The sequence below is a fragment of the Acanthopagrus latus genome, chromosome 2 (genome assembly GCF_904848185.1).
Source record: "Acanthopagrus latus isolate v.2019 chromosome 2, fAcaLat1.1, whole genome shotgun sequence".
Classification (NCBI taxonomy): domain Eukaryota; kingdom Metazoa; phylum Chordata; class Actinopteri; order Spariformes; family Sparidae; genus Acanthopagrus; species Acanthopagrus latus.
The window spans coordinates 11,314,871-11,340,601 of NC_051040.1; the positions used below are offsets into that span (position 1 = coordinate 11,314,871).

Consider the following 25,731-nt stretch of genomic DNA (forward strand, 5'->3'; position numbering starts at 1 on the left):
TCTGGACAGTGAAATTAAAGAAATATAAGTAGGTTTTAAAGTACAAGTCTTCAATCTAATTTACAGAGAAATTGTCAGTATGATAGCAGGCCAACATGAAAGGGAGCCAGGAACATGTGTCCCTGTATCCATACAGTAAGATGCTTGAGACTACCATGATTTCAGATTCCCGTTTTGACATTTTGAAATGTGTTGCACCTCCAACAGCATCTATGATTTTCAAAATAGACAATGTTGAAACATTGTAATCTCAATTTAAGCAATTTTACTTTCTCACTTTTTCAATTACTATTCATGTCAAAATTTTACATTGTGAACATGAAAGCAGTCTGACAGGGAAAATAAAATTATAAATGTACAGTGAATTTCAATAGTTCCCAATACACAGACACAGAGATATATTAAACACACAGAATTGAATTCCCCTCAGTAAGAACAATGAAAACAAAAGATGGAGTTTGATGACGTTCTGAAGTAGCATAGGATCATGAGAGTTGTTAAACAAAAAACATTGCTGTTTATGAATATTTTCAGACATTTGGTGTAGTAGATCTTACTACAGTCGATGGGATACCTGGGGTGTTTTGTTTCATGTTTTCTCATAAGTGTGTTTGCATGTAAATATGTGCTCATGAGCAAAACAGTGCTGCATTAAAGTAAGTGATGTTTTATGACTTTGTGGTGCCTCGACCCATGATTGCTTTCTTGGTGTTCTTCTCTGGTCTTAACAGGATTATGAAACACTTGGGTCCAAAGAGTGCCAATAAGAGGCCAAAACTGGAGGCCAGGATGGCAAATACCTCAACTGCATCTGCATATTTTCCTGGTGAGTTGACATAAGCAGGGACAAAGGCCACCCACACAGCACAGAAGATCAGCATGCTGAAAGTGATGAGTTTGGCCTCATTAAAGTTGTCTGGAAGGTTCCTAGCCAGAAACGCTAACAGGAAGCTTAGGATAGCTAGTGAGCCAATATAGCCCAGTAACACTGCAAAACCAACTGTGGATCCAACTACGCACTCATAAACGATCTTGTCATTGTGGTATTGAGTGTTTTTATAAGGGGCTGGTGAGGCAGAGACGATCCACACAGTGCAAATTGCTGCCTGGATAGAAGTGAGAACAATAACTGTCCCTCTCTGCTGCATTGCACCAAACCACTTCAGACTAGCTGCACCTCCTGGTTTAGAGGCCTTAAACACAGCCAAAACCACCATGGTTTTCACCAGAATGCATGAGACACAAAGCACAAAACTGATCCCAAATGCTGCATGTCTCAGCTGACATGTCCACAGTCTGGGACGACCAATAAACAGCAGTGAGCATAGGAAGCAAAGCTTGAGTGAAGCTAAGAGCAGAAAACTGAGTTCTGAATTGTTGGCACGTACCATGGGTGTGCTGCGATAACAGATAAAAACACCCAGAACAAGAGCACAAATACATGTCCCCAGCAATGATGTTGTTGTTAAGCAGATACCCAGAGGCTCATGGTAAGAGAGGAACTCTGTTTTCTTAGGAACACAGTGGTCACGCTGGGGGCTGGACCAGAAGTCCTCTGGACAACTGATGCACTCCATGGAGTCTATGAAAATAAGAGAGTTGTGGAGATTCATTATATAGTAGAGCCCGACTGATAAAGGAATGCATAATAATAATATGATAATGCAGTATAAAAATAAACTTGTTTGTTTTATTATCACAACAGAACAGAGGAACACCAAAATGTATTATAGGGTTTGTTGCATGTGTTGCCAGCAGAGACGTTGTAGATCAGGGGTGCCCACATTTTTTTAGCTTGCAAGCTACTTTCAAAATGTAACAGCCATCAATGCTGCACACAGTTTACACACCGGGAGCTGGTGGTTTTCTAGTCAAAGTTTTTGAATGACTGAAAAATGAACTCTCCCCGTGTGTGTTCTGTCATAGGCAGTAATTTTAATAGCTCCTATTTTGCAGTCATATATGTAGACACCATCCGAATAAAAAAGCACATCTGGGCTGTATCACCGGTGTCTGTAGACTCGTCTAATTGCAGTGAGAAACATTCACAGTCTGCGATGTCTCTCCGAAGTTGCTGTGTCAAATCCTCGGCCATTAATTCACAGCGGTGTGTAACTGTACTTCTTGGTAGCTGAAGAACTTTGATTGATGATAATATTTCTGGTTTGTTTTTAAAATCCTGAAACAAGGAGTCAGCTACCTCAACGAAGGCCTCTTTTATCATCTTAGCACTTAACAAAGTGAAACAAACAAAACAAAGACTAAATGTAGTGCCTGTCAGTCCGCACGGTGGGAATAGTACTGCCTGAATAAACCAAGCGATCCAATCACAGTGATGGAGCCTGGGGTGAAGTGGCAGCAGAGGTCTAGGAGCTCCTGTGATGAACACCTGAAGACGCCGCCAGCAACGGCGGAGCAGCGACCATCCAACATTGCTGCAAGCCGGGGGAGACCACAGCAGCAGAGGAGAGTGACTAAGGAGCCAGGCGGCGGAAAACCCTGAGGTTGTGGTGGAGGGAGGACCAATGAAGCAATGATGGACAGCCCACAGAGTATTGAGTACATCGGTTTGAAAGTTAGCATTGCTAGGCTAAAAGCCAATCGACGAAGCTAACCACTGATCGGTCGGGCAAACAGCTAATCAGCGGGGAGTTGGTGTCGTACTTTTTAACATTTCGAAAGTGCCTCTCGACATTCCCTTTCTTCGGAATAGCGATGGTAGTTTGACAAATGCCGTTTTTTAATACCACTTCTTTTGTTGATATCAATTGAAGCTGCTAATCAGGTCACTTAGCTCACTTGTGTTTTGCAGTAGTTAGCACATTTGACCGTATAAGAAGAGATCTCAGATCGGCCGTCCTGTCCATCAATCAGGTGGCATAGACTCAACCTGTGGTAGAGAAATCTCTGGTGGATGGCAACATTCATAATATTGTTGGAGGGTGTTTTGTCCGTTTTTATTTAATTTTCAAATATTCATTTATTGGCCATTATAAATGCTGATACCATTTGGAAAAATCCTAATATCGGCCGATAATATCGACCCACCAATAACAGTTAATAAGAGGGATCTATTATATAGTATATATAATGTAATATGTAGTACTATATCATAGTATATCTCCAAATTAGAAACTTTAAAGTTTAATACTAACCAGTCTCATTACTGATCTTCCCCTCAGAACAAGGGATGCAGTCAAAACAGCACACAGGTTCCCCTTTTTTTCTGGCCATGCGGGTACCTGGAGGACAGCTCTCACTGCACACTGAGCGGGGTGGCTATAGGGAGAAAAATGCATATTTGTTATCATACACAACTTGACAATGCTATAACAAGTTATCTATGAGGTAACTGGGAAATCAGAAATAACCTTTTTTGAGTCAAAGTTCCAGAAGATTTTGTCTTCATCAATTGTGAGTTCTTCACCTTTGGAGGCTGACCTCTTGAACTCACCTACATTCAGAACTTCAGTTTTTCCATCAGGGAGCCACTGCCAGCTCATGATATCGTAGATTGGTAAAGCGTCCCCATTGGCATCAAATGATACTTGATCACCAAATGATGTGGTGAAATTGACCTCTTGCAAATACTGTACTAGCTAAAAATAGATGAGAAAAAAAACAGACAGACAAAAATAGTATAATAGTAGAAACAGACTGTTGAAAATTTGTAGTGGTTGATATTCAGTTCTTTTGTGTCATACATATCAAATTAGGAGCAGTTGTGTACTGTATTTGTACTATTTTGTTTTGAAAACAAAAACACTTTGTTGGCACCACATGGCACCTACAGGGTTTAGAAAAGTGATATCACACCTGCCATGGCTCCAGCTCTTTCAAATTGCGACAGCTGTGCCCACTGAAAGGCCCTCTGCCTGGCTCACACTGCAGCATGTCATCAAGGGCGTAGGCCAGAGCATACACAGCCTTGTACACATTATACTCTGGCCTGAGATCGGAAACATCAAACAACTCACTCTCCACATCCTCTAGATTTTCCTCACCAGAGCACAATGCTCCCCCAGCCTCCACCCAACCTGCTGGAGGTGGTGTGAATCTACACTGAAATGTGTATTCCCAAAACTGGTTCAGCTGAGGAAAGAAAATGATGATTTCAATAATGACAACGACGTGACATTACATTGCTTATCAACAGTGAGATAAAAAAAAAGGCCATCACCAGGCTATTTCCATAGCTGCTGTTGTAGTTTTTTTCAGGAAGTATTCGTAAGAGGGATTCCCTGAGCCCTGGTATTTCTCCTCGACGGATGGCAATGCCCAGTGTGCCAGCCAGGTACGGCATAAGGTCAGGGGTCTGGAGGACAGAAACTGATGCCCAAGCTTCACTGGCCATCCACTGCAGGCCTATCACATTCTGTCTCACCACCTGTGCATTACATTGTACTAAATATGTTAGTTCACAGTTCAGTGTCAATCAACTGAATACAACGCATTTGTCACTTAAACAGTTGGTAAAATTACTTTTATTCTACAGTGATTAAGTATAAAGTTTACAAATAATATCAAATCATCTTCTGCAAATCCAGAAACTGATGGAATTCCATCATTCCAGGAACATACTTTAACACTGTTATCACTTTATTTTAAGTTACTTACCTCCTCCATGAGGTGAATCATGTGAGTCTCATGTGCAAACACAATGACCACACGGGCTGCGGATATTTTTATCAGATTCACAATCCTCCTCAGTTCAGCTGGGTCATTTCCCCAGGGTAAAACCTCTGAGTAGGACAGACATCCTACACCTGAGAGAGCCAGGTCAGATTGTAAGGTGCGGGCAGCATGGAGTCCATAGTCATCATCACTGACCAGCAGACCTGCCCAAGTCCAGCCAAAACGCTTCATTATCTGAATCATAGCACGCACCTACATGAATAGACCATGAAAAAAATTACTGTGCATGCTAAAATGTACAAATTAAACTCTTGAAGACAATTCTTCACATTCATTAGCTTAACCAGTGGCATCTATACTGTACTGTTTTTGAGAGTGAACAGAACTACACTTCTGCATTCCTTGCAGGGTAGTAATATATGATACAGCTACACACATTTGACATTTCTAGTTATGCTGCTTTAGATTACCTGGAAAGTATCACTTGGGATGGTCCTGAAGAAAGATGGAAAGCGTTGCCGATCACTCAGGCAGGGACATGTGGCAAAGTAACTCACCTGTGAACACATTCCACACCTTGAGCTCGTTTGTAGAACCTTTTGAACAACTTTCAACAGTTAAATATGCAAAAAAAAAAAAAAAAAAAAAAAAAAAAGATCACATCAGAATCACTCTCTATTAGCAAGTGGAAAAAGATAAAATGCAAGAAACTTACAAGTGGCAATCTGTATAAACCAATCACGCTTGACACGGCAATTGTAAAAGTTGAGTATGAATCACCCACAATCCCCGGGACTGGAGGACTCCCTGCACAGGTCCCATCCAAAATAAACTGCTCCTCTTGACCACTGACCAGTGACAATGAAGCACGAAACGCAATGCCAAGTGTGCCACAGTTGTCATAAAGGGTGTATCCCAAAGTCACATTAGGTAGCAAGTTGGAGTTTCTGTTGATCTCCTCAATAGCAAAGATCATGGTGTTAGCATGCCTGAACCCTTGAATATCAAAGCTAACACACAAAGTATAACCATTAACACCTGACAAATAGTATTTCACAAACCACATATGCTTTTCAGCACACTTCTCCGCTCAGTGCGTGTGAAACTCACCCTTGGCACTTCGGCTGATGTGGCTCAGAAGTGAACGAAAGCTCAGGGAAGATAGATGAGTAGTGGACCTCAAACAGCCCACCCAGAATCACATCACCAGACTTGCGCATAGTATTTAGATGGAACTTTCTCCGTAATTTACAAAATGTGGAAAAAGAGGAAAATACAGGCAGTAAGACCGAGGAGGAGAACAGGACCAAGACACACAGGTGTCTGTCAATGAATGGCACCATGATTGCCCTCATACATCTGTTATCTAAACCTACTGCACTTAATTTTATATTCAGGACTATGGCACCCCCCCTCCCCGATTTACGTCACAATTTGTATAATATTTTACACTACCCACTTTTATTGGTGATTCAGAGGCATGACCTAATAAACATTCTCCAACTGTTAGTATAACATACAATTAATGCTCTTTAAATTATTATTACCAGAATACTGCACCATATCCTCTTGCACCTCATGTACCACTCAGCCAGAAGTGTGCATGCAACTTCATAATATACCGAGTAGCTTTTCTATATGATGACCAGTAGGTGGTAGCACTATACTAAGCTTTTTCCTTCTAGTCTATATATATATATATATATATATATATATATATATATATATATATGAACTTATGCCAGTTAGTACTATATGTTCTCGTACTCAAGATTCCCTCTTCAGAATGCAACAGTAAAATATGTAACGTGGAACTAAAATTGAATTGTTAAATTTCCCGGGAAATTATCCCACATAGTAATGACAAATCGCTGGGATTTCAGCCTGTCATTAAAATTCTCCATGGTAGTTTGGATTGTTTCAGTAGCTTTGCCCTTCAGTATTTCTAAAACAAAAGTCTTATCACACTTAAGAATAACAAATCAAACATCTTCTGTTTCCCTTAGACCAGGGTTTCACAACCTTTACCTATACTTACAGTATAAGGTACTTGAACTTTGCTTTTCCATTTGAATGATGTCGTGTTTTGCATTTTTGAAATAAAAGAACTAGCCAACAATAAATAGAAACACAGTAGCCATACAGAGCTATAAATGCAGACCTACTTTAGACCTCGCTGTTTTTGTGAAAATGTAAAAATAGAAAGTTGGCTCATTTGATCATGTATCATAAAACATATAATGGCAGGCTAGGTTTAAAAACACTATAAAAATAATAATAATAATAATAATAATAATAATAATAATAATAATAATAATAATAATAATAATAATAATAATAATAATAATAATAAAAAACAGTACAGTGTAAATTTTATTTGAATCCATTTCAGTGTGGGTTAATTCTTCTTGTTTTATCTTCAGCCACATGCAGCATTCAACCCGTGGGCTTGAGCATAAAACACAATGATATTAACTGAATCACAACTTGATAGAACAGATACAATTCGGTGTATAGGCTGCACATTTAATGTTGGAGAATGCAATAATCACTATAGGCCTTTAACATTAATGATGATATAAAAAAAATATATGTATTCATTTGTATTCATTTTCATGTAAAATGTCAAAGCCAAAGGAAGCCACAGCAGAGGGGCAAAAGAACCACATATGGCTCCAGAGCCAGAGGTTGCAGACCCCTGCTTCAGAAAGAATTGTTGCTAGACATGATTCTTTAGAAAAGATCATGTCTAGCAGGACTCATAGTCCACGTGAGCCACATCTCGTCCTGTCTCTTGTTACATTGCCTTTTGCTGTGATTGGTCGATCCAACAGTGACTCATATGACCTATGATATGAGCAAGCAACACTGTTTTTATATAGTCTATTTCATTAGTCTTTCAAAGACTATGTTGGAGGACCACTTCCTCCAGCACACACACAGTCTTTATGGGTTCAAAATGGACACTGCATTCAGTGCATGCTGGGGCTTTGTCCTGGCTGCTTTTTTGGGCATTATTTAGCATTCTTTCCTCAGTGTTCTCTCATGATCTGAAAAGTGCACAGGAAAGGAAAGAACAAAGTTTAGAGGGAGGTGTAGTGAAAGAAGAAGAGATTTTAACAGAGAGGGTGAGTGGTTTGGGGATAGAGAGAGTGCGTGTTATTGGTTCTATTTTACCTAAGTGTATGAAACTGGCAGACAGCGTGCCTCTGGCCCTGCAGTCTAGAGGGGATGTTGCAATCGGAGGTCTTTTTCCTTTGCATTATGTGGCCCCAGAGCCGCAACACAGCTATCGAAGCAAGCCTCAGCTCACACCTTGCAGCGGGTGAGGAAACTCTCAAATGTAGTCCCATGTTGCAAATCTTACATTTTTACACAAATAAGTGGCTAAAATAATCTATGCTTCGACAGTGTTTTTATGTTGTGATTCATATTGTGCTCAGATGTTGTGCTTTCTCTGTTATGTAGACTGCATGCAACTGTATTTAATTTTCCACAGCTTTGACCACAGAGCCTTCCGCTGGATGATGACCATGGTGTTTGCAGTGGAGGAAATTAACCATAATTCAAGCCTGTTGCCTGGTGTTAAGCTAGGCTATCAGATCATGGACAGCTGTGACCATGTCCACACCAGCCTGCAAGCTCTTTTCTCTTTAGTCAGTCACTCTGAAGCTCTGATTAGTGAGGTGAAACCAACTGATGAAACCAGAACAAGATCACACATGCTCAGAGGCAGAGGAAACCGAATAGAGGGGGTAAAGATGCTGAAAACAGCACAAAAGAGAGGGGATGAAATATCTTTAACACTGTCTCACAGTTTTGAAAATAATGGAAACTACATAAAGGAAAATATAACAGAGGAGCGAGTGGATAGCAGTACACAGTCTGAAAATGTGCCCTCATGTCTGGCTGATTCTCCTGTGCCTGTTGTAATCGGCCTTGCATCCTCTTCTCCTACTCGAGCTGTAGCTCACACTCTGGGCCCTTTCAACCTCCCACTGGTGAGCGAGGACAGATGACAGGGCAGGGTCATGCCCAGTATTCATACTTCATATGCCATTCCTCAATAATGTTTTATATTTGGCATCTGTCTTATCCCAGTAAGGGTGAAACATTTTTTTTTTTAATCTCCCTGTAGGTCAGCTATTTTGCCACTTGCACCTGTCTTACTGACAAGCACATGTACCCGTCATTCTTGCGAACTGTGCCAAGTGATCTCTTTCAAGTTAGGGGTCTTGTACAGCTGGTCACCTTCTTAGGCTGGCTCTGGGTGGGCACATTAGGAACTACGGTGAGATGAAGACTTTTTTATTGGCACCGTTAGTCCTTTAAAGACACCAATACTTACTATGTCTTACTTTACATGTTTCAGGATGACTACAGTCAGTATGGCATCCAAGCATTCTCTAATCAGTTCATACAACAAGGTGGATGTCTGGCATTTCATCTGACTATCCCCAAATCACCCAGAGCAACAGAGATACAAGAACTGGCAGACAGGCTGCAGAGTTCAACTGCAAAGGTAGTGGTGGTTTTTGCCACAGAGGGACAGCTGCTGGATCTGCTCTTAGAGGTTAGCACCCTCAGTCTCACTTAATGCATAAAATTAAACAGTATTTAAATTAACGATATGAGAATTAGGAATAAATAAAAGTTTATATTTATCATCAGTTCTTTTTTATGTGATTTATTATTCTTTAGCTGGCTCAAAGAAATGTGACAGGGATCCAGTGGGTAGCTAGCGAGGCTTGGGTGACTGCTAGCCTTCTGACATCACCACACTTCCACCCTCTCCTAGAGGGCACTCTGGGCTTCTCCTTCCCTGGAGTTAGGATCCCTGGCTTGAAAGAGTTCTTGTTGAGTGTCCGTCCATCTCCCAAACCTGGGATGGAATTTGTTAACATGTTCTGGGAAGAGCTTTTTGGCTGTGAGCTTGAGTTTAGAGGAGCCAGATCCAAGGACAATGAAACAATGAATACGGATACACAAGTGGATGCTTTTGGTTACAAATCAGACAACTCTGAGTCTTTGATAAAGCCTATTGTTGGAAAAACAAGCATATTCAACAGATCGACTGATGAAAACAATAAGGGTGCTAGCAAAAAGCCTGTATGCACTGGTTCAGAGGACCTGAGGTACACTGACAGCAGTTATACTGATGTATCTCAGGTCAGAATATCCTATAATGTGTATAAAGCTGTTTATGCCATTGCCCATGCTCTGCACGCATTATTGAACTGTGATTCGGCAGAATACAACAATGGAATGTGTGAGAGACATAAAACATTTACTTCCAGGCATGTAAGTTTAAAACTACCAAATATATGTAGACATCAAATATTAAATATGTTTTTGTGTTTCCACATAAATCTTTGGCCTGCTGGTCTTGTCCCTGCACTGTGTTCTCTCTTCCTCCTTTCATACAGTTGCTGCATCACCTGAAGATGGTGAATTTCACCAACCAGTTTGAGGAGAAGGTATACTTTGACTCCAACGGAGAGCCAGTCCCTCTCTATGACATCATTAACTGGCAGAAGGACAGCAAAAGTGAAATTAGGTTGAATATTATTCATTAAGACACAACGACAAAACAAGTAATGATAGAGAAACTTGATTTTAATTTATTGTGGCTATTTGCATTCCGCCAGCTATAATATAGACTGTCACACATAGTGTTTGGCCTGATTGCAAAAATGTTGTGCTGTTTTTAGATTTGTCAAAGTTGGAAGCTATGATGGTTCAGCTCCATTAACATCACAGTTGTGGATGGAGAAGAGCGCCATTGTATGGACCAAAGGAGAATCACAGGTAGGTCACATGGCCCCGGAACTGATTTCATATGCATCTCAAAAAAAATGTGTTTCTTACAGGAAAATTTAATAAAATAATTAAAAAGGATACATAATGAAAAAAAAAAAAAAAGTGTAATTGTTCGTGTCATTTTACATACCAGTCAGCAATAATGCAAATCTTGATGTGTAATTTCACACCTTTACTTGTTCAGGTGCCTGTATCTCAGTGTACAGCTCCATGCCCTCCTGGCAGCAGGCAGGCCAGACGTCCAGGAGAGCCACACTGCTGCTTTGATTGTTTGCCCTGTGCAGATGGAGAGATCAGCAACCAGACTGGTAGCCCAATCATGTTTTGTTCAAATATATATGTGCATAAATTCTCTAAAAAACAGAGGGCCATTAAAATCACAGTTATCCATACAATTGTATAGTCATCAAGGCTTGTGCAGATGCCAACTGTGTTTGAGTTTGTGTGTGTTTAGACATTATATGTTGACTGTTTATGCCCCCAAAGGTTCCACAGAGTGCACAAAATGTCCTGAGTACTACTGGTCAGACAAAGACAAGGTAAAATGTGTGGCTGGGGTCGAAGAATTCTTGTCTTTCTATGACTCTATGGGCATCATCCTGGTCACACTCACATTGCTGGGTGTCATCCTGACAACCGTCATCACAACCGTCTTTCACCATTTCCGATCAACACCGATCGTCAAGGCCAACAACTCAGAAATAAGTTTCTTGCTTCTTCTGTCACTCAAGCTCTGCTTCTTGTGTTCCCTGGTTTTTATTGGCCAGCCATCTGTGTGGACATGTAGGGTCCGCCAAGCAGCATTCGGTATCAGCTTTGTCCTCTGTCTGTCCTGCCTGCTTGTTAAGACCATTGTGGTTCTCTTGGCTTTCCGGGTTAATGCACCTGGTTCCAGGGCTCTTAAGCTGTTTGGTCCCTCTCAACAGAGGACTCTGATCCTGTGCACCACAGCTCCTCAGGTGGGAGAGCTAGAGAACGGCTTCTTCTATTAACTGAACTTTTTTTTTTTTTGCATTTGCTAAAATATTTGGGTTTCCTTCTATCTTGCTGTCAGGTATGTCTCTGTGCTGGTTGGCTATTGAGTGCGCCTCCCTTCCCATTCAGGAATCCAACCTACCAAGCCTCAACTGGAAAAGTAAGAATGACTAAAGTGGATCTAAACACAAAATTACAGATTGTTCTATATGCATTTATCAATCTGTTTTCATGTATTATTGGACACTATTAGATTGTTGTGGAGTGTAAGGAGCCTTGGCCTCCTGGATTTTATCTGGTCCTGGGCTATATTGGTCTACTGGCCTTCTTCTGCCTCCTCCTGGCGTTTCTCGGACGCAAGCTTCCTGATACATTCAATGAAGCCAAGCTTATCACCTTCAGCATGCTGATCTTCTGGGCTGTGTGGATCTCTTTCATTCCAGCTTATGTCAGCTCCCCTGGGAAGTTCACTGTGGCTGTGGAAGTATTTGCTATATTAGCCTCCAGTTTTGGACTGTTACTATGTATCTTTGTGCCCAAATGTTACATAATATTACTGCGGCCTGAGCAAAACATTAAGAAAGGCATGACTGGTAAATTTGTCAGATGAACTCAGCATTTATGTCTTTGGTTATTTAAGTCTGCAAAGAGAAATACAGTTTTGTTTTGTATTATTTATTTGACCTATTAAAATGCATTTCCATGGTCAAACTTTTAAAAAGTTTAAATATTTAAATGTACAAAAAAATGATAAAAAAAATAAAGTGCCACATGAAAAATACTTCCATGTTTTGTTTTTAATAATAGGTGTGAAGTGGTCACCTGACCAAAATTACATTACTGTAAATATGTGTGATGTTTTTTAGAACCTGCACAATTAGGTATTTACAACCAGCCCCTGTTAGTCCATTTCAGAGCAGCATGGTTGGCTTTAGGGGCAGTCCAGTGGGTAGTGTTCACCATTACTCATGGCTGCCAGCAGTTGTCACAGAGCCCCTGTAATGATTTAAGTCACTTTTAGAAAAGGGGTGAAGCAAGCCATCACTGCAGGGAACTATCCTACCATGATCAACCTCAAAGATACATACTTCCAGATATCTAGCTGGCAGGGGACACTGGCCCTCCAGTGGTCAGGGTTAGTGAGCATACCCTGCTCAAAAATAAGAGCAAGCTCCAGGTTTCCCATTTTACAACATCCAGACCATGGTTCTGGACTCCAGAAGGCCGACCATTGTTCTAATTCCAATGAACGGCTGGCCTGTGAAGCCTGAATCTGCAATATCCAGCAACATGTTTTTGGTTGAGTGATGACACTGCTTTCTGCTTTGTGGGTTTAATCACAGCCATTTTACAAGTGATCTTCCAGGCCTCCTATAATTTAACCTGTCCCTGCTGATCTTGGAGTCCTTTTCCACAGACATCTCACCAGACCAATGTTATGGTTTCACTGAGTCTTCACAGAGCCTTTTGCTGACGGAGGACCTGTATTAGGGACCTGTGGTTTATTGCAGAGCTGTGCATGAGAAATGGGGATGCCTTGGACAGAGTGCCGTGGAAGCTTCCAATTAGGAGGGACCAGCAAACGTTGTTCTACAATTTCCCAGTGGGATTCAAATTTGTGGCATGGGTCCTTAAGGGGACTGACTCCTGTTTCTTGGTTTTTCCAGAGCCTGTAGACTATGGAACTGGCTTAGGCACCTTGCACTAGGGCTGCCTTCTCATATCATTGTGGGGTGCTTACCACATGTTGTTTACTCTCCAGGTGTAATCCCACTCAACTAAAGCCAAGGACATCCTGTCAGTTTAAGACAGGAGAGTCTGCCATTACCTGGTGAGGGATGGTGACCAGTGCACCTCAGCAACAATATTCATGAAGCTTCTAAAGATTACATACAGTATCTGCCTAAAATAGTAATTATAATAATAAATCAAAACATGGAAGCTTTTTACATGAAATTGTTTCACATCCAACTATATAAACAAAAAGTTTGGAAATGAAATGAAATATTTTCATAGTTAAAATGAAAAAGAATGTGTTTCTATTTGTTTGATGATAACTTAAAAATCAAATAAAACATAAATGTTGGGTTCATCTGGCAAATTTTCCGGTCATGCCTTTCTTAATGTTTTGCTCAGGCCGCAGTAATATTATGTAACATTTGGGCACAAAAATACATAGTAACAGTCCAAAACTGGAGGCTAATATAGCAAATACTTCCACAGCCACAGTGAACTTCCCAGGAGAGCTGACATAAGCTGGGATGAAAGAGATCCACACGGCCCAGAAGATCAGCATGCTGAAGGTGATGAGCTTGGCTTCATTGAATGTATCAGGAAGCTTGCGTCCGAGAAACGCCAGGAGGAGGCAGAAGAAGGCCAGTAGACCAATATAGCCCAGGACCAGATAAAATCCAGGAGGCCAAGGCTCCTTACACTCCACAACAATCTAATAGTGTCCAATAATACATGAAAACAGATTGATAAATGCATATAGAACAATCTGTAATTTTGTATTGAGATCCACTTTAGTCAATCTTACTTTTCCAGTTGAGGCTTGGTAGGTTGGATTCCTGAATGGGAAGGGAGGTGCACTCAACAGCCAACCAGCACAGAGACATACCTGACAGCAAGATAGGAGGAATGCCAAGTATTTTTAGCAAATGCAAAGAAAAACATCAAGTTGAGTTGATAGAAAAAGCTGTTCTCTAGCTCTCCTACCTGAGGAGCTGTGGTGCACAGGATCAGAGTCCTCTGTTGAGAGGGACCAAACAGCTTAAGAGCCCTGGAGCCAGGTGCATTAGCCCGGAAAGCCAAGAGAACCACAATGGTCTTAACAAGGAGGCAGGACAGACAGAGGACAAAGCTGATACCAAATGCTGCTTGGCGGACCCTACATGTCCACACAGACGGCTGGCCAATAAAAACCAGGGAACACAAGAAGCAGAGCTTGAGTGACAGAAGAAGCAAGAAACTTATTTCTGAGTTGTTGGCCTTGACGATTGGTGTTGATCGGAAATGGTGGAAGACGGTTGTGATGATGGTTGTCAGGATGACACCCAGCAGTGTGAGTGTGACCAGGATGATGCCCATAGAGTCATAGAAAGACAAGAATTCTTCGACCCCGGCTACACATTTTACCTTGTCTTTGTCTGACCAGTAGTACTCAGGACATTTTGTGCACTCTGTGGAACCTTTGGGGACATAAACAGTCAACATATAATGTCTAAACACACACAAACTTAAACTCAGTTGGCATCGGCACAAGCCTTGATGACTATACAATTGTTTGGATATCTGTGATTTTAATGGAATTTATGCACATATATATTTGAACAAAACATGATTGGGCTACCAGTCTGGTTGCTGATCTCTCCATCTGCACAGGGCAAACAATCAAAGCAGCAGTGTGGCTCCCCTGGACGTCTGGCCTGCCTGCTGCCAGGGGGGCATGGAGCTGTACACTGAGATACAGGCACCTGAACAAGTAAAGGTGTTTGCTGCAGACCAAATGCTTGGTGGAAAAAGGCTTTTTCAGCATTGCAAATTAACAGGAATTTTAATCATCTATCCCAGGTCAAATTTAGTATCCTGTAAAGGAACTTGCTACTAAGACAAATGAAATCAATTTCTGGGACATGTGTCTCACCTGTGATTCTCCTTTGCTCCATACAACAGTGCTCTGATTAATCTGCAATTGTTGGCTCAATGGAGCTGAACCATCATAGCTTCCAACTTTGACAAATCTAAAAATAGCACAACATTTTTGCAGTCAGGCTAAACAATTTTGGCAGTTATAGCCACAAAAAAAACATAAACTTGGCTTCTCAATCAGGATTCATCGTATTCATGTGTCTTGAAGAACAATATTCCACCTAATTTCACTTTTGCTGTCCTTCTGCCAGTTAATGATGTCATAGAGAGGGACTGGCTCTCCGTTGGAGTCAAAGTATACCTTCTCCTCAAACTGGTTGGTGAAATTCACCGTCTTCAGATGATGCAGTAACTGTATGAAAGGAGGAAGAGAGAACACAGTGCAGGGACAAGACCAGCAGGCCAAAGATTTATGTGGAAACACAAAAACATATTTAATATTTGATGTCTACATATATTTGGTAGTTTTAAACTTACATGCCTGGAAGTAAATGTTTTATGTCTGTCACACATTCCATTGTTGTATTCTGCCGAATCACAGTTCAATAATGTGTGCAGAGCATGGGCAATGGCATAAACAGCTTTATACACATTGTAGGATATTCTGACCTGAGATACATCAGTATAACTGCTGTCAGTGTACCTCAGGTCCTCTGAACCAGTGCATACAGGCTTTTTATTAGCACCCTTAATGTTTTCATCAGCCGATCTGTTGAATATGCTTGTTTTTCCAACAATAGGCTTTATCAAAGACTCAGAGTTATTTGGCACGTCTGAATTGGAATCAACAGCCTCCATTTCCAATAATTCACTGTCAGTATCTGCCTCACTGACTTTGGATCTGATTCCTCTAAACTCAAGCTTACAGCCAAAAAGCTTTTCCCAGAACATGTTGACAAATTCCATCCCGGGTTTGGGAGATGGACGGATATTCAACAGGAACTCTTTCAATCCAGGGATCCTAACTCCAGGGAAGGAGAAGCCCAGCGTGCCCTCTAGGAGAGGGTGGAAGTGAGGTGAGGTCAGCAGGCTAGCTGCCACCCAGGATTCACTAGCTACCCACTGTATACCTGTCGCATTTCTCTGAGCCAGCTGGAAAATTAAGCCCAATTAAAACATTAAGTATAGATTACCAACATAATTTGGATATTCCTAATCCACTCATTATTTATTCAGACACTGCATGTTGCCTTGTCGTATGACTAGTCATATACATTTACTGAGATTATTACCTCTAAGAACAGATCCAGCAGCTGTACCTCTGAGGCAAATACCACCACTACTTTTGCAGTTGAACTCTGCAGCCTGTCTGCCAGTTCTTGTATCTCTGTTGCTCTGGGTGATTTGGGGATGGTCAGATGAAATGCCAGACATCCACCTTGTTGTCGGAACTGATTAGAGAATTCTTGGATGCCATACTGACTGTAGTCATCCTGAAATATATAAAGAAAGGTTTCGTAAATCATTTTTAACAGACTAATAGCGGGTTGAGAAAAAAACAAAAAACAAAAAAAAAAAAAACAATTCTTATCTTACCGTGGTTCCTAATGTGCCCACCCAGAGCCAGCCTAAGAAGGTGACCATCTGAACAAGACCTCTAACTTGAAAGAGATCACTCGGCACAGTCCGCAAGAATGATGGGTACATGTGCTTGTCAGTAAGACAGGTGCAAGTGGCAAAGTAACTCACCTATGGGGAGATAATATTACATTTATCCTTAGTGAGGTAAGACAATGGCAAATACAATGAAAAATATCAAATATTTTATATAGTATTATTTTTATGTGATTTATTGCAAAACTCAAATAGTGGAAGGAAGAACACAATCTTAAGTGAGAATGCTGTGTGTGATCTTGCCTTTTTTATTGCTTTCTTACCAGCGGGAGGTTAAAAGGGCCAAGAGTTTGTGCTACAGCTCTTGTCGGAGAAGAGGATGCAAGGCCAATGACAGCAGGCACAGTAGAATCGGCAAGACATGAGGGTGAATTTTCAGCCCGTGTACTGCTATCCACTTTCTCCTCTGTTACATTTTCCTTTCTGTAATTTCCATTATTTTCAAGACTGTGAGGCATTGCGCCATAAACTTCAGTGGTTCTCTTTTTCAGAGTTCTCAGAATATTTGTCTTTCCAGTTTCTGCTCCCATCTTTACCCCCCTCATTCTGTACCCCCTGCCCATGTCAATTATCACATGTTTTGAGTGACTGACTAAAGAGAAGACTGCTTGCAAACTGGTGTGGATATGGTCACAGCTGTCCATGATCCGGTAGCCTAATTTAAGACCTGGTAAAAGGCTTGAATTATGGTTAATTTCATCCACTGCAAACACCATGGTCATCATCCAGCGGAAGGCTCTGTGGTCAAAGCTGCAGAAAATTAAATGAAGCTCTATCACTCTATGTAATTCATTATGAGACGGAAAACTGTATGTAAAAGCACAATATAAATCAAAACACATTAACAATGTTGAAGCAACATGGAGATCTAATCACAGCAAGAGGAAATTATTTCAGTCACTTATTTCTTTTAAATGTGATATTTTACAATGTGGGACTGTATCAGAAATCAAATCGAGTTTCCTCACCTGTTGCAAGGTGTGAGCTGAGGTTTGTTTTGGTAGCTATATTGTGGCATAGGGGCCACATAATGCAGAGGGAAAAGACCTCCAATCACAACATCCCCTCCAGACTGCAAGGCCAGAGGCTCACTGTCTGCCATTTTCACACACTGAGGTAAGCCAAAACCAACACCAGACATTCCCTCTACCCCAAAACCATTCTGTCTTGCTGTAAAAGCACAATTTTCTTTCGCCACACCATTTGCTAAACTTAGCTCTTTTCTATCCCTTGCACTTTTCAGAACAGCAGACATAACTGGAAAAAGCAGGCTAAATGTGCTAAGAGAAGCAGCCAATGTGATGCTCCAACAAGCTTTAAATGCAGTATCCATGCTGACCTCATAAAAAATGTGTGTGCTGAAGCTAATTGTTGTCCAGCATAGCTTCTATAAGGCTGATGAAGTAGATTATATAATGAGTCTACTGTTTGCGTTATGTCATAGGTCTGTGAGTCATTGCAGGATCGACCAATCAGAATGAAACAGCAGTCTTGGTGCTAAGATTTAAAGAATCTTTATAAGCTATCAGCTCATTACCTTCACTGTGTGGTACATTTCAGAATTTAAATATTATCTATGAAGCATATACATTTCTAATGTACTAATACTCTGAAAAGTGTAAATGAATTCATGGGATTTACATCGTCAAAAACACTTTTCTGAAGGTTTGTCGTAACACCTTCAGCCACAGCATGTGGAGTACTGCCATCACCCCAAGAAATAAGAATCAAAAGAGGTGGTTGGAATTAATATGTACGGGTTTTGTTTTGATGTTACTAATATAAAAAATGGAATGGCATTCAGTGTGCAATGATTGCAACTAAGTCAGTTAAATCCTGGACAAATGCTGGTCATTGCTTCACCATTTCATTAATGATAGCATCAGATCATGCAGTTGTATCCTCAACCACATCAATCTTACCGTTCACGAGTGTCTACATGAGTTCAAGAGGAACACATTACATAGCCTGACCTGAAAGGACCATCCTGCCTATACAATGATCATCATTTACAGTTTGGTCTAAGAATCTAACATTGTCAATTTACTCACCTGTAATCATCATATCTTTGTGCATAATTGCTCTCTTTTTCTCTGGTACTCTGCCCGGTAGTTGTGCCACTGTGTTGTGCTCCGTGCTCCACACTCCCTGCGTATTTCATTTCTGGATCATGATCTGAAAACCTTATTTAATGATTTATGGCAATCCACGTTTCTTGACAAGCAAATGAGTAATAATTGAATCTCCACATGTTACTGTGTTTAGTTAGTTGTGTTTTAGGATGAAAGCCTAACCATTTTACATTAGCACAGATGTGTGCAAATGTTTTTGGACCATGTAATAATTTATTAATAATTGTCATTGGTTTTCTTGTATGTACATTTATAAACCCATTAACCTTGGAACTAGGCCTGGGTGATCACAACATTTTGAAGTTTTATCTTGGCTGTATCAATAATTCTTAATTTCCTATACACACTTTCCTCTCCATCAGCACTCATTTCCTCACTCTGGTGTTAAAGAGTTGTGCTTGACTTTTTCTCACACTTGGTGTCAAAACCCTTGGCAAGCATATGAGTTGGTGTGGTGGACTTTGAGCCGTTGTTGCCCCGGTAGTCACACCACAATGGCTGTCACAGATGCAGTTTCTCTGGGCTTGTTGGTAGAGCAAACAGGCTGGATGGCGGAGAAATGGTTGGCAGGCCTGGCCTGTCCATAGGCAGCCATATTAAAAAAAATAAATAAATAAATAAATAAAAAAGAAGATACATATATGCTATGCGAGTTTACAGTTTTAAAGGTGGAGCATGGTTGGTCTTGTCAAGGCTGTGACTGGATCCATAATAACCCTTCTGATACGCTTCTCTATTGTTGTCAGTTACATGACAGTGGTGCAAACAAACTACACACCTGTTAAATGACTGGCTCTCTGCATGTCACTTAGCACAGACACGTGGTCCAAATTCAAGGGATATGACAGGCTGTTTATAATCCAGGACATGTACACACATTTTATCAAACAATTTTCTTACTGCTATCGATGATGTGTCTGTCTTGATATGTTTTGGTGTTGATTTGATCACCTAGGTCTACTTGGATCAATCCAAAACAAAAAACTCACATGTGTAGTCTCTTCCCAATAAATGAGCCAATGCTCAATGCCAAAGAACATGTATTTCTTTAAAATATACATTTAGTGATAAGCATATAGTAAATACACCTATTTATTGTTGTACATTGTTATTGTTATTGTTCTACAGTTATAGTCCTGTAATATCAGTTACATAGAACTGTCACTATCCAATAAATACAAAGGTGAAATAAATTTGAATTATTTGTCAAGATATATTTAAATAACATTGAATATTAAATAGAATTCTCAAATATTTTCAAAATGTTCAAGGTCCACTTTGTAAGACAGTTGAGTCTTATTGCCAATTTGTCAAATACTGTTGACCAACCTAACAATCCTTAAATGTTGGCCCCTTAACTAATGACATGTTATTTATTTTCTTTTCCCATTAGGTGCTGTTTTGTATTCTTCTCTGGCTTCAGTAAAATAATGTAACACTTAGGAGCAAACATACAGAACAACAAGCCAAAGCTGGAAGCCAGAATGGCAAATGACTCCACTGCATCTGCATAATTTCCAGGGGAGCTGATATAAGCTGGGATGAATGCCAGCCACACAGCACAGAAGATAAGCATACTAAAAGTGATAAACTTGGCTTCATTGAAGTTGCCCGGCAATTTGCGGGCTAGAAAAGCTAGACCAAAGCACAGACAGGCCTGTAGACCAATGTATCCCAGAACACACCAGAATGCGAGGCTGGAGCCCACATTACATTCCAGTATGATCTTTGAGCGTTCATATTGTGTATTTTGAGATGGAAAAGGGGGAGAATCAATGAGCCAGGCAGCACAGATAACCACCTGAACTACAGTACACCCAAAGATGATGATCCTCTGCTGTTTGGGCCCCAGCCACTTCATGATGTTGTCTCCTGGCCTGGTGGCAGTGAAAGCAGCCAACACTACCAGAGTCTTTCCCAGGATGCAGGAGAAGCACAGTGAAAATGTGATGCTAAAGGCAGTGTGGCGTAGCATGCAGGACCAAGATGTTGGCTCTCCAATAAACACCAGGGAGCACAGGAAACATAGAGTCAATGCAAACAGAATGAAGAAACTGAGTTCAGAGTTATTTACCCGGACAATGGCTGTGTTTCTATGATAGACAAAGATTGCAAAAACAGCTATAGTGAGGCAAGCACCCACCACAGAGGTCACTGTCAGAGCTATACCCAAGGAATCATAGGCCAAGAACTCCACCTTCTTGAGGATGCAGGCTGTTCTGTCTTTGTTTGACCAGAAGTCCTCAGGACAAAATATGCACTCTATTGAATCTAAGGGGAAAAGAGTCAAAAGAAGAGTAGCTCAACTATTCAGTATTCAAATATTCCTTGATTGTAAAAATAGAATATACATTTGAAATGTTGTGATTTGTATTGCTTGGTTTGGATCTCACTTGTCTGATTGCTAATTTTACCACTCTCACATGGTACACAGTCAAAGCAGCAAACAGGCTCCCTATGACGGACAGCCCTACGGAACCCTGGATGACAGCTTGTACTGCATACAGACACTGGCACCTATAGAGCAGATCATATCATTCAAAATGATTATTGTTAAATGAGTGTGCTGGAATTGTTGGTAAATCACTTAATTTGTCCAATCCCAAATAGCAAAACTGTACCAGACACCCTCATTGGTTCACATTCCATGTGGAATGATGGCACTTGCCATGATCCTTTTTAGCAGATCTGGCACAGTACAGAGTGCACCTGTTTGCCAGATCTGAGCTACAAGCAGGTTATGACAATATTACTAACATATACTATTTTGATCATTGCTTGGGCCATTTATAAATCACTTTAAATTGGATGGCTTTTTGTACAGTGGATTAGACATAAACAATTTACAACAGTCAATTTAGACACTAAGTAATTGTGCTGACAATATGACAATCTGACATTACAAAAATCAGCATGCATTTTGTGCATTTGTACTGTTGAAAAAAAAAACAAAAAACGACATGAGCAGCTTGCCTCACGCTGATGGCCTGCCCATATTATTCTGTCCTCCTGGATCACCAGCTCCTCTCCAGCAGGCTTGGTTCCATCGAATAACCCCACATTGACAAACTCAGTGTTCCTGCCTGTGCCTCTCTGCCAGTTTATGATATCATAATAGGGTACTGAGTCGCCTTTCAGGTCAAAGTTCACCTCTTCCCCAGCAATGTTAAATGTCACTTCCTGTAGGTAGTACTGGAGCTTGAACACCAACAGATAACATTAATCACTCTTTCAAATGAGATTCTCAACATAATACTGTGAGAAAACTGGATCATACCTGCCAGGGTTGTATGTTATTGCTTGAAGCACATGAGTTGTTTTGGAAAGGCCCACTGCCTGGTTGACAGAGAAGAAGGTTGTGGAGGGAATGAGCAATCGCATAAACAGCCTTATAGACATTATACGCAACTCTAGGGCTGGATGTATTCATGTAGGCTGAATGCTGCTCCAACAGGGACTCCTGCCCTGAGCAGGGAGGCAACTGGGAGCCTGAGGACAGAGAAGGACTGCAACCATACAGAGCCTCCCACAGCTCCTTAACCAGGGGATTATTGGAATACATATGAGGATTTACTGTCTGCAAGTAGTCACTGAGTCTTGATATATGTCCTCTCCTGATGCCAAACCCAATGGTGCCCCCCATGTAAGGGAAATACTCGCTGCCTGTAAATACAGATGCTGTGACCCAGGCCTCGCTAGCCACCCACTGGATTCCAGTGATGTTCTGCATCATGTAATCTCTTAAGAAAGGTATCATCTCCCCCTCAGATGAAAATACCACCACCACTTTTGCCAAAGAACTTTGCATCACCTTCTCATAAAAGCAGATAATGGAGTAGGAAAGCATTTCAGAAGGAAAACAGAGAGAAAATACAAGACAGGGTAAAGATATGTGACTTTTAGTAAGACAGTTATGTAATGTTAAATAACTGCACTGTTTAAAGATTAAAATAAACAAAGATTGTGATAGACAGCATGTGAGCTAGTACCCCCCCAGACTGGGTTCATGGAGATATATGATTAAATAACCATGTAATGCTATAAAACTGACTTCAGTGTGTCTTTGTTTCTACCTGGATGATCTCCAATATCCTCTGGCGATTGTACAGCAAAGGGATGATTACTTGGTATGCTACACATACATTGGTACCCTGTAATTCTCTTAGTAAACCTTCCACAGCAAAGCGCCCATATTCACGGTCCCCTCGCACCAGCCCAACCCAAGTCCAGTTGAAGTGTATCAGCAGCTGAGCAATGGCTTTAACCTGTGTTCAACAGAAACAAGTGTAAACTGACTGAATCTTAACAGAAAAAAAAATGTATTTGTTCATTCTGGTGCAAAATGTATTTAATGTAAATTTAGGAGGTATAAGGTTTGCAATGATTAACACCAAACATGTCATTTTATTGATACAGCACTAAAAGGTTATCAGACCCTTCCAAAAATTATAAAGCCAAACTCTCACCTGATAGTCATCATTAGGGATTACCCTGAAGAATGTAGGATACTGTCTTCTGTCAGACAGACATGCGCATGAAGAAAAGTAGCTAATCTGTGTATAGAAGAGAAAACAGAGTAAAAAAGATTAAAGGGACACAAACAAATTAAATCATGTTGAGTGACTGTTTTAGTCTGAAGCAATTGTATATAACTCTTACATGAAATAAAAGAAGAAAAAGCTTTGAAAAAAATGTCAATGACTTGTAACTCAGAGTGTCTCTTTCAATTGCATATTAAATGCCCATTCTTGTAAATTTCAACTTGGGTTGAGCTGGTATGATTGCCCATGGGGAGTACGTAGTGCTTTTCAGTGTTGTCCACAAATGTCACAATAGAGCTCTCTCCTTGTCGGAGATTACAGTTGTGGGTATACATCATTAACAAGAGAATTATCTGCACAAAACCCTGGGCTGCTTTGGAGCAAAGCGCCTGTGAAGGAGGTGTGACTGCCAATCGGAAATGTGTGTGTCCAGTATCCCATGGCCAAGGTTGTTACCCCAGCCCAGAGTGCTATGTTTGCAGCATTCTGATGCAATTGTTATTTTCAAGGTGTGTGAAGACTTGAGTGGAGGGCAGTGGTGATATCATCTATGTAGATCTATCAGCTCCGAATGCAAACTGGTGAGGGTTAAAGCTGGCAGGGATGTTGAATTAGACGAGAGTTAGTTTTGAAAAGCAATTCATCAGGCTGGGGCCAGAGGGCTGTAATATTTTGAAAACATTCTAAGGTTTGTTAAAGACTGTCCATTAAAATCAGTACCTACACTACTGCTTTGTCATGTGACTCCTGATGACATCATAATGCTCTTGTTTAAATGATCACATTTGGGGTAACCTAACCAGCAGCAACAAAAACACTTGTGAATCTCTTACAGATAGTATATCTATAAGACAGCAGACACTATGGTCGGCATTTTTCACTTTTTGGGGGGATTACAAAAGAAACAATTCATAATTACCAGCGGGACTCTGAATGGCTGTAAGATTCTTGACAACACAATAGACAGTGTAGAACCAGACTCCCCAATCACAGCGAGGAGTGGTGAGGCACCGCTACACATAGGAGAGTCGTCCTCACTCAGCCCATTCAGCATAGCAAGAGCAGCCCTCTGGCCAGTCAGTGGATACGCACATGAATCAAAGATTTTGTATCCAAGGGTGTAATTGGGCAATAGCTCTTCACTATGGTTTATCTCCTCCACTGCCAGCCTCATAGTCTGAGCCCAGCGGAAAGCTCTGGGGTCAAAGCTGCAGTCCAACAGACACAGATACACACACATAAATACAATGAGTCTGTAGAAAAGGTTAAATTAAAGGCAGTGATTATGTTTCTATTTGAAATGAGTAGAAACTGCACTGCTGCATCACACTTGTGATTAAGTAACTGAATTGTTTGCTTTTGATTTGTTCATATTACATTTTTATCCTTTTTTCTAATGTGTTGCAAAGATATCTTTGACAATGCTTTATTTTGCAGTTTTAATTTGCAAATAACTCTCTAACAGTGTCCTCCTGAAAGATCCATTTAACTGAAACAATGTATAGGAAAAGGGTATACAATGTTCAACTGGTCCACTTCGTAGTATAAATTCAAGTTATTTGCTTATGCAACCCAGAGGAATTTTCAGAAATATCACTTGTACCAAATTAAACAGTTCATCCAAGAAATCATTTGGAAAACATGAGGTAATTACACACCCAAAAAATAAAGCATTCCAAATATGAAATATATATAATATATATTTGGATTATACTATAAATCAAAGTGCATGTTAGTTCAAGCCATCAATGTTTATGAGACTGTTTTCTCTCTAAATTATTTCTGTATTGTAAAAGTTAGTGAATCAAACACCATTTTCCAATCTGCATTATTACACTCACCCATTGCACTTCACCGGCGGGGGTCTATAGGTGCTGTTGAGGTCTGGCATCTCCTGGTTATAGTGAATTGGGAAGACTCCCCCAATTATATACTCACCCTTAGCCACAAAACCTGGCTGATAGTTGTTTTGAAGCTTGCACACACTGGCTGCAGATTGGGGTAGAGAGATGAAGCTGGAAATCGGGTTATGAGTTATAGTGAAAACAGAGTAAAGTAAGGGAAATAAGACATGTGGACTCATATTGTAACACAGTCCCAAAGAAAAAAGACTGTGAGAAAGAGGGAGAGAGCAAGGTAATAGGCAAGTTATATACCATTTGTGACCTTATTCTTACGTCATCAAGATATCAAGACACTCTCGACACCAGCTAAAGTTAGTTGATGCAGATTGATTAACACAGACACAGACAGACACACACACATATATATACACACACACACAGACACACACACATATATATGTATACACACACACACACACATATATATACACACACACACACATATATATATATATATAT

The 25,731-nt window shown here is 40.6% G+C and overlaps 4 protein-coding genes across 4 annotated transcripts; 1 reads left to right on the forward strand and 3 right to left on the reverse strand.

Moving 5' to 3' along the window:
• Window positions 1-668: 668 nt before the first annotated feature.
• LOC119008322 (extracellular calcium-sensing receptor-like) lies at window positions 669-5,870 on the reverse strand. The gene is made up of 9 exons (XM_037078454.1): window positions 5,746-5,870; window positions 5,351-5,645; window positions 5,106-5,192; window positions 4,618-4,887; window positions 4,181-4,387; window positions 3,817-4,092; window positions 3,372-3,599; window positions 3,156-3,279; window positions 669-1,582 (listed from the first exon to the last, which is right to left on the reverse strand). The coding sequence occupies exons 1-9, from the start codon at window positions 5,853-5,855 to the stop codon at window positions 669-671; spliced, it is 2,511 nt and encodes an 836-aa protein (XP_036934349.1). The 5' UTR covers window positions 5,856-5,870.
• A 1,950-nt stretch (window positions 5,871-7,820) lies between these two features.
• On the forward strand, window positions 7,821-12,040 carry LOC119008326 (extracellular calcium-sensing receptor-like). Its single transcript, XM_037078464.1, has 13 exons — window positions 7,821-7,960; window positions 8,135-8,291; window positions 8,496-8,636; window positions 8,774-8,926; window positions 9,008-9,208; window positions 9,337-9,572; window positions 9,705-9,936; window positions 10,062-10,192; window positions 10,347-10,443; window positions 10,640-10,763; window positions 10,942-11,414; window positions 11,510-11,590; window positions 11,684-12,040. The coding sequence occupies exons 1-13, from the start codon at window positions 7,821-7,823 to the stop codon at window positions 12,038-12,040; spliced, it is 2,523 nt and encodes an 840-aa protein (XP_036934359.1).
• Window positions 12,041-13,519: 1,479 nt separating this feature from the next.
• Window positions 13,520-17,797, reverse strand: LOC119008331 (extracellular calcium-sensing receptor-like). The gene is made up of 13 exons (XM_037078473.1): window positions 17,664-17,797; window positions 17,248-17,445; window positions 16,959-17,085; window positions 16,618-16,770; window positions 16,314-16,514; window positions 15,938-16,173; window positions 15,559-15,790; window positions 15,303-15,433; window positions 15,077-15,173; window positions 14,783-14,906; window positions 14,149-14,621; window positions 13,970-14,050; window positions 13,520-13,876 (listed from the first exon to the last, which is right to left on the reverse strand). The coding sequence occupies exons 1-13, from the start codon at window positions 17,795-17,797 to the stop codon at window positions 13,520-13,522; spliced, it is 2,544 nt and encodes an 847-aa protein (XP_036934368.1).
• Window positions 17,798-20,196: 2,399 nt separating this feature from the next.
• Window positions 20,197-25,550, reverse strand: LOC119008345 (extracellular calcium-sensing receptor-like). The gene is made up of 9 exons (XM_037078498.1): window positions 25,546-25,550; window positions 25,210-25,383; window positions 24,288-24,576; window positions 23,294-23,380; window positions 22,901-23,092; window positions 22,105-22,638; window positions 21,801-22,025; window positions 21,221-21,344; window positions 20,197-21,098 (listed from the first exon to the last, which is right to left on the reverse strand). The coding sequence occupies exons 1-9, from the start codon at window positions 25,548-25,550 to the stop codon at window positions 20,197-20,199; spliced, it is 2,532 nt and encodes an 843-aa protein (XP_036934393.1).
• Window positions 25,551-25,731: the final 181 nt, after the last annotated feature.